This window comes from Salvelinus alpinus, chromosome 34 (assembly GCF_045679555.1).
Source record: "Salvelinus alpinus chromosome 34, SLU_Salpinus.1, whole genome shotgun sequence".
NCBI classification, from domain to species: Eukaryota; Metazoa; Chordata; class Actinopteri; order Salmoniformes; family Salmonidae; genus Salvelinus; species Salvelinus alpinus.
The window spans coordinates 10,030,725-10,043,606 of NC_092119.1; the positions used below are offsets into that span (position 1 = coordinate 10,030,725).

Genomic DNA, 12,882 nt, shown 5'->3' on the forward strand with positions numbered 1-12,882 from the left:
CTTTAACAAGAAAGTAAGTTGCTCATTTTGCCCTACAAAAAAACACAGATTAGTTTGTAACTTTACTACCTCAACTCACCAGTTTGAGGTACTTCATGTTGGTTGTCACTAGTTACCACAGCCAGAGTCATAATTATAGTTAAAAAGTATGTATATTTCTACAATTTCTCTTCCTAACATAGCAAATGTAGAAGAAACGGCTGGAACTAGATCCCCTACATACATTTTTTTATAATAATGTCTTCTGCACTGTTCAACCAATTCGGTAAATGTGGAGGAGGAGTTTTTCCTTGTTAATGTCCAAAATCGGAAATTGCTTCACAGGCTCTCTTTCCTTTTCCGGTAGTTTTGGACTCGGCAGAGGCTACCTTAACCACACTGCTAACCTTATGCCTAAACCTCACCTTAAATTAATACCAAAAAGCTAATGTATTTGTTTTCTTGAATTATCCTGCCAATCTTGACTTTGTGGCTGTGGTAACTAGTGACAACAGTCAACAGGGAACAGCACCTGCAATTCTAGGTCTACTTGGCATAGATTAGTGTAATCGAGGCGAAACCCTCACTAGATGGCGCCGATGCCTCAGTACATAGGTGGATGGAAGCGTTGGGGGACTGAACGGCAGGCCCGGGGAAACACTACGTCAACTCTCTAATAAAACAATGTTATGGGTTTTCACTGTCTATCCTTGTGTCTGTGTCTGACGTCATCCGTGAATCATCTTGTGTCGTTTGTCCTCATCCCTTCATGATAAAACATATTCATACTAACCTTTGTGTTCTCATCATTCTTGAGCAGCAATTGTCCCATTATGCTTTGAGTAGACTATACATCAAACAAACAAAAAACATGTTAATAAATACCTAATTAAGATTGATTGAATACATTTGTAAAATCCATGTAAAATGAAAACATTTCAATTCATGTGCAGGTTTCAATGCAGATTGCAGTTATTTGTGGTTGAATTTCCACTTAAATATGACTGTTTTAACAAAGTGCTTCTGAATAATGTGTAATGACTGAGCATGTTAACATGTAGCTAAACCGATTTGTCCAGTGCCCATCCTAATACATGTGTTTAAGAGAAACATATACCGTGTGTCTCCATAGGTTCATTATCTCCGAACCATATCCATTTTCATCGGCATGTTTTCTCTGTACTGTCCCCATCTATTTCATCTGTACCTTATTTTTGGTTGTCATGGTAGCATAGCCCTGACCCCTGACCCCTACCTTAGAGAAGTTGAGGGCCATATCCCTGTTAGTAAAGTGCTGGCTTTATAAACCCAAAAATCGTTGGCCACCTACTAACCTTGTTTTATCGTTTTTCACTTTCAGTTCTTTTCTCTAACAAAGTCGGTTTCACCAAAGCTGACCTACAAGGTAGAAGGTTCAAATTCGATTCTGAGCTTGTAATGTTATGTGTCACCACTCACTAAAGAAAAATACCTTGGCTTAAAGGTACTGTAAGCAAGATGACATCATCGTACACAGTGGGGTGACTTCCTGCTTACAGAAAACAAACACCTGAATTTTGGCCTCAAGGTAGGGCACAAACAGAGCAAATCCAATAGCAATCGTGGCTGATTTAAACTCTGATAGTGTTGGCGGTAAAGCAGGAAGTCTTCAAGCTATGTTTGATGATGTCACCTTTAAGCACAATAGACAGCGAACATCGCCAGGTATTGAAAGATTTTTTGCAGCTGGCTATGTGCTTGTTATAAAATGGTTCACTTCTGGAGAATGGTAGGTAGGGGCTGCAAGTCCTACGGCGTAGCCTGGCTTTGCCTCGCTGGGAGGCCTGCAGGCAGGCGGGCAGGCAGGCAGACAGCCAGAGGCAGGCAGGAGGTAGGGAGGCAGGCAGGCGGGCAGGGAGGCAGGCAGGAGACAGGCAGGGAAGAAGACTGGCAGGCGGGCAGGCAGGTGTGCAGGGAAGGAGACAGACTAATGATTGTGATGGAAAGCTTTTGCATAAATAAACATTAGCCACCTGTATGATTACAGAGCCTTCGGAAAGTATTCAGACCCCTTGACTTTTTCCACATTTTGTTATGTTACAGCCTTAATCTAAAATTGATTTAAAAAAATACATGTTCAGCAATCTACACACAATAACCTATAATGACAAAACGGAAACAGGTTTTTAGAAAAGTTTGCAAATGTATTAAAAAAACTGAAATACCGTATTTACATAAGTATTTGCCATGAGACTCTAAATTAAGCTCAGATGCATCCTGTTTATCAATGTAAACAGGATGCAGGATGTTCGCTGTCATTGATCATCCTTGAGATGTTTCTACAACTTAATTTGAGTCCACCTGTGGTAAATTCAATTGATTGGACATGATTTGGAAAGGCAAACACCTGTCTATATAAGGTCCCACAGTTGACAGTGCATGTCAGAGCGAAAACCAAGCCATGAGGTCGAAGGAATTGTCCGTAGAGCTCTGAGACAGGATTGTGTCGAGGTACAGATCTGGGGAAGGGTACCAAAAAATGTCTGTAACATTGAAGTTCCCTAAGAACAAAGTTACCTCCACGATTCGTAAATGGAAGAAGTTTGGAACCACCAAGACTCTTCCTAGTGTTGGCCGCCCGGCCAAACTGAGCAATTAGGGGAGAATGGCCTTGGTCAGGGAGGTGACCAAGAACGATGGTCACTCTGACATAGCTCTAGAGTTCCTCTGTGGGGATGGGAGAACCTTACAAGGGCAACCATCTGAAAACCTGCTCTAGAGCGCTCAGGACCTCAGACTGGGGTAAAGGTTCACCTTCCAGCAGGACAACGACCCTAAGCACACAGCCAAGACAATGCAGGTGTGGCTTCAGGACAAGTCTGAATGTCCCTGAGTGGCCCCATCAGAGCCTGGACTTGAACCTGATCGAACATCTCTGGAGAGACCTGAAAATAGCTGTGCAGCGACTCTCCCCATCCAACCTGACAGAGCTTGAGAGGATCTGCAGAGAAGACTTGGAGAAACTCCCCAAATACATGTGTGCCAAGCTTGCAGCGTCATACCCAAGAAGACTCAATATTGTAATTGAGGCGAAAGGTGCTTCAACAATGTACTGAGTAAATTGTCTGAAAACATACTTATTTTATATTTAATACATTTGCAAACATTTCTAAAAAACAGTTTTTGCTTTGTCATTATGGGGTGTTGTGTGTAGATTGATGAGGGGAAAAAACAATTTGATTGTTTTTAGAATAAGCCTGTTACGTAACAAAATATGGAAAAAGTCAAGGGGTCTGAATACTCTGCAGATCTTGTATTTTGGTATCGGGCCGTGTATAGCCTGTCTTGGCAGAGTTGCTGAGGAATCCGCTAAGTCTAGCACATTGGGTCGACACACACACATCCTGAAAGGCACACACACACATACATACACACGCACGACCCCCCCCCCCCCCCCCCTTCAAAAACGTTTAGGCCTGGAGTGCGGAAGCACCCCTGATAGGCCAGTGTGATTAGCACGCTAATTAAAGGGACGGTCGACCTAAGTTAAATTTGAGATTCATACAGTTTGACAGACAGTTTCATTAGAATGCGAGAGCAGCCTGCCATCAGGCTGGAAACTGACGGATGGGGTTTTAGAGAAGTCATGGCTCTCATGTCCACATCCAAAGTCCACTCCGAGGGGATTTAAGACATATTTATTTTTAGAAATAACGATTCCCACCCAGATGAAGAAAGAGATATCTACTGCTGTAGCTGAGTAATATTAACACGTTTCCCCTGGGAATGTGTTGAAGCAGATGAATTACAGTAGCACATTCTACAGAGAACACGGACAGACACACACACACACACACACACACACACACACACACACACACACACACACACACACGGTAGATGAATGTCAGTTTGGCTATATGAGCACATTCAGCAGAACAGGCACACACACACACACACACACACACACACACACACACACACACACACACACACACACACACACACACACACACACACACACACACACACACACACACACACACACACACACACACACGGTAGATGAATGTACGTCTGGCTATATGAGCACATTCAGCACAACAGGGACACACACACACACACACACACACACACACACACACACACACACACACACACACACACACACACACACACACACACACACACACACACACACACACACACACACACACACACACAGTAGATGAATGTCAGTCTGGCTATATGAGCACATTCAGCAGAACAGGCACACACACACACACACACACACACACACACACACACACACACACACACACACACACACACACACACACACACACACACACACACACACACACACACACACACACACACAGATGGATGTCAGTCTGGCTATATGATCACATTCAGCAGAACAGGCACACACACACACACACACACACACACACACACACGCACACACGCACACACGGTAGATGAATGTCAGTCTGGCTATATGAGCACATGCAGAGGTGCTCTATCTCTTCTACCTTAATAAAGCATGTCTCATGAACCACCAGGACAGATGAAAGTGTGTCTTTAGTGTTCAGGAACATTGACCGCTTCTTCACTCTTCTTCACTTGCAGCTTGTATTATTGTTACTACTTTATGGATGTATTTCAGGTTACTTTGGTACCTGTAGAAGAAGAAACAAACATGAAGTGAATCATTTTATCTTGCATAAATCCTTTTTTTTTTCACACGGTTTTTCCATTTCTGGTGGGAATATTGTCCCGATTTTTCACTGAATTGGTTTTTGCACTGCTGCACAGTAGAGACTGCACTTCCTCTTAAAAACATGGGATGAGTCTGGATGATGTTGAGTCTCAAGTCCTCATATGGTCTACGTTTCCTTCCACACAGATGTATCCTCCGATATTCCCTCGCTTACTCCCTTTTCACAGAACTGGAAAGGGTCTGACCCGTTTGTCTCGGTTCTGTGAAGGGGAGTGGACGAGGACAGAGGGGTAAGGGAACACCTGTCCAGAATGAAACACAGCCCTGGACTTAACTGGACACCACCACACCAACATTTATATAACAAAAGCACATGTCCTATGTGCACCACTTTGCTATAAAATGTTCTGTCTCGTGATCCTCTTTCTGTTGCACTGGGTCATCTTCTCCAGTGTCTCTGTATGTAGACTGGTCTGGGCTAGAGCAGGGGGTTGGGGGGATGGGAGAGCTTACATCCTGGGGTCACACTTCATATTGCCTTCCGGTGGCTCTAAAACTGTGTGTTCACATGGGGCTGACATGAGTGGGCATACGGGAACTACGGTGTGTAGTTACATCCAGTATGTATGCATTGAATAAGGTTATGGTTTGAACATATGTCATATTATTTCAAAAATAAACTCTCAATAACATCACATAATCTATACTCAAAAAAAGTGTTATAATCATTGTAACTTCTATGTAACAACATGTACAAACGCTGTAGACTGTGTAGTAAGTAATTACCATGTCATTACACAGTTATAACCATGTTATTACACAGTTATGACCATGTCATTACAGTTATAACCATGTTATTACACAGTTATGACCATGTTATTACACAGTTATAACCATGTTATTACACAGTTATAACCATGTTATGACCATGTCATTACACAGTTATAACCATGTTATTACACAGTTATGACCATGTTATTACACAGTTATGACCATGTCATTACAGTTATAACCATGTTATTACACAGTTATGACCATGTTATTACACAGTTATAACCATGTTATTACACGGCTATGACCATGTTATTACACAGTTATGACCATGTTATTACACAGTTATAACCATGTTATTACACAGTTATGACCATGTTATTACACAGTTACGACCATGTTATTACACAGTCATGACCATGTTATTACACAGTTATAGAGACACTCAATATGACAGTACGTGACCCTAGTCTAGTCAGTTTGTCTGAATCCACCAGTTGTCTCTCATCAACCAGCCATGTTGAAAACACATCCAGCACCCTGTTCAATGTCTGCACACACTTTACGTCTTACTAAAATCTACTTGAAGGGAATGCCGTGTGTTTTTAAAAAGAAATCTCTTCAGTTTGGTGTACTTCTACGGTACAATAACAGCTCTGTAATTCCTGTACTGTACTAACCTGACTAATGCATGGCCCACTGACATGCTCTGACACCTCTGCATGGCACCTGTTGGAGGAGCTGTTGGGGAGCTAGTGCTCAGACCTGTACTCTGGTATCACATGGCTCTGCCACCTGTACCCTGGTAACACCTGGCTCTGCCACCTGTACCCTGGTATCACATGGCTCTGCCACCTGTACCCTGGTATCACATGGCTCTGCTCTGCCACCTGTACCCTGGTATCACATGGCTCTGCCACCTGTACCCTGGTATCACATGGCTCTGCCACCTGTACCCTGGTATCACATGACTCTGCCGCCTGTACCCTGGTATCACATGGCTCTGCCACCTGTACCCTGGTATCACATGGCTCTGCTCTGCCACCTGTACCCTGGTATCACATGGCTCTGCCACCTGTACCCTGGTATCACATGGCTCTGCCACCTGTACCCTGGTATCACATGACTCTGCCGCCTGTACCCTGGTATCACATGGCTCTGCCACCTGTACCCTGGTATCACATGGCTCTGCTCTGCCACCTGTACCCTGGTATCACATGGCTCTACCACCTGTACCCTGGTATCACATGGCTCTGCCACCTGTACCCTGGTATCACATGGCTCTGCTCTGCCACCTGTACCCTGGTATCTCATGGCTCTACCACCTGTACCCTGGTATCACATGGCTCTGCCACCTGTACCCTGGTATCACATGGCTCTGCTCTGCCACCTGTACCCTGGTATCACATGGCTCTGCCACCTGTACCCTGGTACCACATGGCTCTGCCACCTGTACCCTGGTATCACATGGCTCTGCCACCTGTACCCTGGTATCACATGGCTCTGCCACCTGTACCCTGGTATCACATGGCTCTGCTCTGCCACCTGTACCCTGGTACTACATGGCTCTGCCACCTGTACCCTGGTATCACATGGCTCTGCTCTGCCACCTGTACCCTGGTATCACATGGCTCTGTTCTGCCACCTGTACCCTGGTATCACATGGCTCTGCTCTGCCGCCTGTACCCTGGTATCACATGGCTCTGCTCTGCCACCTGCAGGTCCTAGCACCACCTGTCAGGAGGACTCATGTACCAACATGGGCGTCTGTATCCAGCAGTGGGAGAACTACACCTGCGACTGCTCCATGACCTCCTTCACCGGCACGCGGTGCAATGATCGTGAGTACTGTTTATTGTCTATCTATACAGAAACACACACATGCACACACACACAGACACACACACACACATAGACAAAGACGCACACATTTTGAAGACCCCTCTGAAGACGTCTAAAGGTAATCGCGGTTTATTTCCTTTCTGAGGTGTTTTCATAGATGTTCCAGCCACTAGGGGGTGCTAAAGACAATCCTTTATATCCTGACTGAAAGGGCTCAATTCAATTAAGTCCACATATTGATATTAACACAGTAATCCAAATGATTTAATGGAAACTATTCATAACCAAGATGGCCTCTGCATCAGGTGACCATCAGCTGACCTGTCACAACCGCGATCTTGGATTTGTTCATGTAAATGCCCAATGGATTTGATTGAAATTCTTGCTTCTCAATTTTTGACATTTGGTTGAATAATTCTGTGCTGCTTTAATGTTTGCAGATTAGACAGAATCTCTTGCTACCTCTGTCCCTAAGCAGTTTGATGATCTGGTTCTTAATGTGGACCTTGGTCATAATAACCAGCTGACACTAGTAGGACTGTATATTATTATGGTACGTTTGAACTATTAATTATGGCCGATTTTAATATTGAGGACGCCAGTGTCAGATACGCTGAAATATATTAGCTGACAACTGAGCTTAGATGGCCGAACCCTAAAGATCCATCAAAATCCACCTTGATTTATCTTATTTTGATGAATACTACCATTGCAGTGTTGTCTGTGTCAGCGATACATCTAAGCCTTGTGTCATCAGTAAGATGAATTTACAAACTTTAGTAAACAAGGTGTTTTTACATTATGTTTATTTTAGTGACCTTGATTGTATCACAGCTATCCCTGAAACTGATTTAGTTTTAATTTTTTTTGTAAATGTCTTCAACACTATTGTAGATAATCATGCCCCCTCTGAGAGTTAAAGATAGATTGAATGCCTGGTTAACTTCTGAATTATCAGAAGTCATTTGTATGAGAAATGTTGCCTCGGGTCAAGGCCAGAAACACAGGATTAGGCCCGGATTGGCAATATTTTAGGCAACTGAGGAATCAATGTGTAAGACTAATCAGAAAGGAAAAATCTTATGTAACCACTTTCTGATTGTAAGGGGAATCAGGCTAAATGCTGGAAAACTGTCAAATCCTTGAAGGGTTGTACTTCCTCCTCTCTGCCTCAACAAATGTATTCAGACTCTGACCCCATTACGGACAAAAATGTCATCATTGATGCATTTAATGGTCTTTTTTTTCCCAGTGGGCTAGCTTTTCAAAAGATTTGGAAATTTTGCAGTTTTTACATTTGGGCAATACACAGAAAAATAAGTCATTGATGCCTTACTTGCTTTAGATACCAATAAATCCACAGGGGCTTACCAACTGGAGCCGGGTATTCTCAAATGTGCTGCCCCCCCTCATTGCTGCCTCAGTAACCCATATCTTAAATCTAACAGTGTAATCAGGGAATATTTGTAAAATATGGAAAACATCTTATGTGCTGCCACTCCATAAGGGTGAGGATAGTAGGGACCTTGATAAGTATAGTCCCATCTCTGGGCTTCCGTGTCTAGCTAAGAGTCTCCAATCTTAAGTAAATAAGCAACTTTGCCCTTTTTTTATCTGAGCATGGTATTTTGAATACAAAATCAATCAAATCAATCTGAAATTGCCACACCTTCGCCGTGGCAATTTCCAGGACGAGATGTTCCCACGGAAGTCCTGGGGTCACTGATGCCAGGAGAGGTGTGACGACTGATTAAACCTTGAAATTATGAAATTAATTTTACTGTGTGATTTCAATTGTCGTGTTAGGTTTGTTTCAAGAGCTGATAAAGAGCTGCGCATTTTCAAATGTCTTATTCCATTGTGCTTTCTGGTTGATGTATTTTTAAAGTGAATCTCATTCAACTATTACAATCCACCTGCAACAAAGATAGCTCAGATGTGCGAGTGCCCTTTGAATTTTAAAGTGACTGGATTGAAATAGAATGTTGGGTTGACAGGTTATCAGGCACATCCCTGTTGTCCGGTCATACCATTCAAATTGAGTTGAATAGATTAGAATCTGGGTGTGTTGTTCCTGCCTTTTGTTCACTAGCAAAATGCTAAGAAGCGTTAATTCAGGTTGGGGGCAGTGAAGGGCAGTGAATTAGCTCATACTTTGAGAACTTTCTACCTAGCTCCTGTGTGTATCAGACACCTACTTATTTCTCTTAGATACTTTTTGGAACTGAAGAACTTCTTCTTAACTTATTGGTGATAGTCATATACTCTGTGTAAATATGTAATGTATCATGCATTTCATGTTCACTGGAATGGTTTGATTGTCAATTATTTTGTGATTAATTATTTATATTAGTTGAATTGAATTGAGTGAATTGATTTGAGTATTTATTTGATTGACTATATGCCTATAATTTGATAGTTGTTAATGACACTGTACACTTAGCATCCCTGATCTACTTAACTTAATAAAATAACGCTATAACATTGGTGGGGGGGATTATCTATTTGTATCTAGTCTCTTAAAACTTATTAGGGCTGCAATCCCATTAACGGGATCGATATGACAACAGCCAGTGAAAGTGCAGGGCGCCAAATTCAAAACAACAGAAATCTCATAATTAAAATTCCTCAAGCATACAAGTATTTCACACCATTTTAAAGATACATTTCTTGTTAATCCCACCACAGTGTCCGATTTCAAAAAGGCTTTACAGCGAAAGCACCACAAACGATTATGTTAGGTCACCACCAAATCACAGAAAAACACAGCCATTTTTTCAGCCAAAGACAGGAGTCACAAAAGCAGAAATAGAGATAAAATGAATCACTAACCTTTGATGATCTTCATCAGATGACACTCATAGGACTTCATGTTACACAATAAATATTTCTTTTGTTCGATACAGTTCAAATTTATATCCAAAAACCTCAGTTTACATTGGCGCCATGTTCAGAAATGCCTCCAAAATATCCGGAGAAATTGCAGAGAGCCACCTTGTTACCTTGTTACCTTGTTACCTTGACTAGATTCATCCAGAGACGTACAGGGCCTGTTGTATCTATTCACATAATGATGGAGTCAGATCGATAAATGTAGTTTATTATATTTCAACATCATTTTTACTTAAGTGTTGGATACTTTTTTGCAGATCTACATAATGGTGACCCCGGCTTCTAAGTCGACGGGGCTTTCCACCAACCTACAGAGACAGTTTTATTACTCATCACCGCATTTTTACCAGAAAGTTGTGTACACCTCTATAAAGTCACGTAGATCACATCTTTACACTATTTTCGTTTACAAAGCTTTGCTCCATCAGCTTCCGACTTACCTAACAACACTGTTAAGTTGAAAAATTATTGGATTGGTTAACTTCGGAGACTTCTTAATTTCCTTGCACCATATGTTTGGCATAATTACCAAAATACGTTCTGTTTGGATGCTTTGAAGTCACTGACAGAGGATTCAGACAGCTGACAGAGGATTCAGACAGCTAGACAGAGGATTCAGACAGCTGACAGAGGATTCAGACAGCTGACAGAGGATTCATACAGCTGACAGAGGATTCAGACAGCTGACAGAGGATTCAGACAGCTGATAGAGGATTCAGACAGCTGACAGAGGATTCAGACAGCTGACAGAGAATTCAGACAGCTGACAGAGGATTCAGACAGCTGACAGAGGTTGTTTTATAATGAAGGATGTGTTTGTTTTAATTGACTGTTGTTCATCTTAATGTGTATATTGTCTATATTTATGTTTAAATATACTTGCCTGTTTTATGTGCTTGTTTTTGTATCGTGCAGGGCTGATTTGTAAAAGAGACTTTAGTCTCAGTATTATTTCCCTGTTGAAATAAAGGTAACTAAAAAGTATTTGGTTTTACTATTCAGTGTATTCTCTCTCTCTCTCTCTCTCTCTCTCTCTCTCTCTCTCTCTCTCTCTCTCTCTCTCTCTCTCTCTCTCTCTCTCTCTCTCTCTCTCTCTCTCTCTCTCTCTCTCTCTCTCTCTCTCTCTCTCTCTCTCTCTCTCTCTCTCTCTCTCTCTCTCTCTCTCTCTCTCTCTCTCTCTCTCTCTCTCTCTCTCCTTGTGATTTAAGAGTGACAGGTAGAATTGTGCTCCTTTGTCATCTCTCCCCCCGCTTCCGTCTGTCCTCCCCCCCTTTCTGTCCCTCTCTCCCTCCCTGTTGTATTTCCACCAGTGGAGCCGCTGGATCAAAAGCGCGTTATTGGAGATATGGAGTGACTTAATTTAAACAACACAAGGAGAGTAATGTGTGTTTCAGGTCTGCCAGTCCGCACAAATATCTGTCTTTCCCTGCGCCCTCCGCTCTAACGGATAAGACGGGAAATTACCGGGAATAGCAGGAAGACAACTGCTGTTGGGCCCACACACACACGAAAACATACACACACACACACACATTCTCAGTTGCACAACATATAAATAGTAAAAAGTAACAGAGGTCATTCTGTGGGTCTGGATCAATAGCGTGATTATTGACAGGCAGATCTACTGAATGTTGACCTCTATATGAATTGAATGTGTAGTAGTGATTTTAGAGCATCATGTCTGTGCTGTGTGTGTGTCTGCGTGTGCGTGTGCATGTGCGTGTGTTTGTGTGTGTTTGTGTGTCTGCGTGTGCATGTGTGTGTGTTTGTGCGTGTGCGTGTGTTTGTGTGTGTTTGTGTGTCTGCGTGTGCATGTGCATGTGTTTGTGTGTGTTTGTGTGTGCATGTGCGTGTGTTTGTGTGTGTTTGTGTGACTGCGTGTGCATGTGTGTGTGTGTGTCTGCGTGTGCATGTGCTTGTGTTTGTGCGTGTGCATGTGTGTCTGCATGTGCGTTTGTGTGTGTGTGTGTGTGTGTGTGTTTGTGTGTGTGTCTGTCTGTCTGTCTGTCTGTCTGTCTGTCTGTCTGTCTGTCTGTCTGTCTGTCTGTCTGTCTGTCTGTCTGTCTGTCTGTCTGTCTGTCTGTCTGTCTGTCTGTCTGTCTGTCTGTCTGTCTGTCTGTCTGTCTGTCTGTCTGTCTGTCTGTCTGTCTGTCTGTCTGTCTGTCTGTGTGTGTGTGTGTGTGTGTGTGTGTGTGTGTCTGCGTGTGTGTGTTTGGCTGATCCATTGATCTGAAGATCTATGACAGTGACTAATGGAGTCTAGTGACCCAATTAACTCTTATTTACTTTCTAGTTCTAGGACTCAACATGGTCCCAATTATTTTTGTTATTGCACCACTACAGTGTATCACCACCAGGTGGCAGTAGAGTATCTTCCCTTCTGAGGGAGAATTCCAGCTGGAGAGAAACTAACTCTCCTCTCCTCCCTCCAACAGGCTTATGCCTATATTAGTAATTCTGCCTGAATTCCACTAGATCGACTGACATTTTTTTTCCACATTTTGACTATTTTTTCTTTCTTAGCCTAGAACAATGGACTTTCTCTTATTGTCACACCCTGATCTGTTTCACCTGTCCTTGTGATTGTCTCCACCCCCTCCAGGTGTCGCTGATCTTCCCCAGTGTATTTATCCCTGTGTTTCCTGTCTGTCTACCAGTTCGTCTTGTATGTTTCCAAGTCAACCAGCGGTTTTCCC

The 12,882-nt window shown here is 42.8% G+C and overlaps 1 protein-coding gene across 2 annotated transcripts in view; it reads left to right on the top strand.

The window, feature by feature from the left end:
* The window catches only part of LOC139563439 (neurexin-3a-like), a 650,445-nt gene that overhangs the window by 221,167 nt on the left and 416,396 nt on the right, over positions 1-12,882 (top strand). For both annotated transcript variants that reach the window (XM_071382111.1, XM_071382110.1), the window contains one exon: positions 7,174-7,293. In XM_071382111.1, coding sequence (XP_071238212.1) covers positions 7,174-7,293 — 120 coding nt within the window. The remainder of the gene's footprint in view (positions 1-7,173; positions 7,294-12,882) is intronic.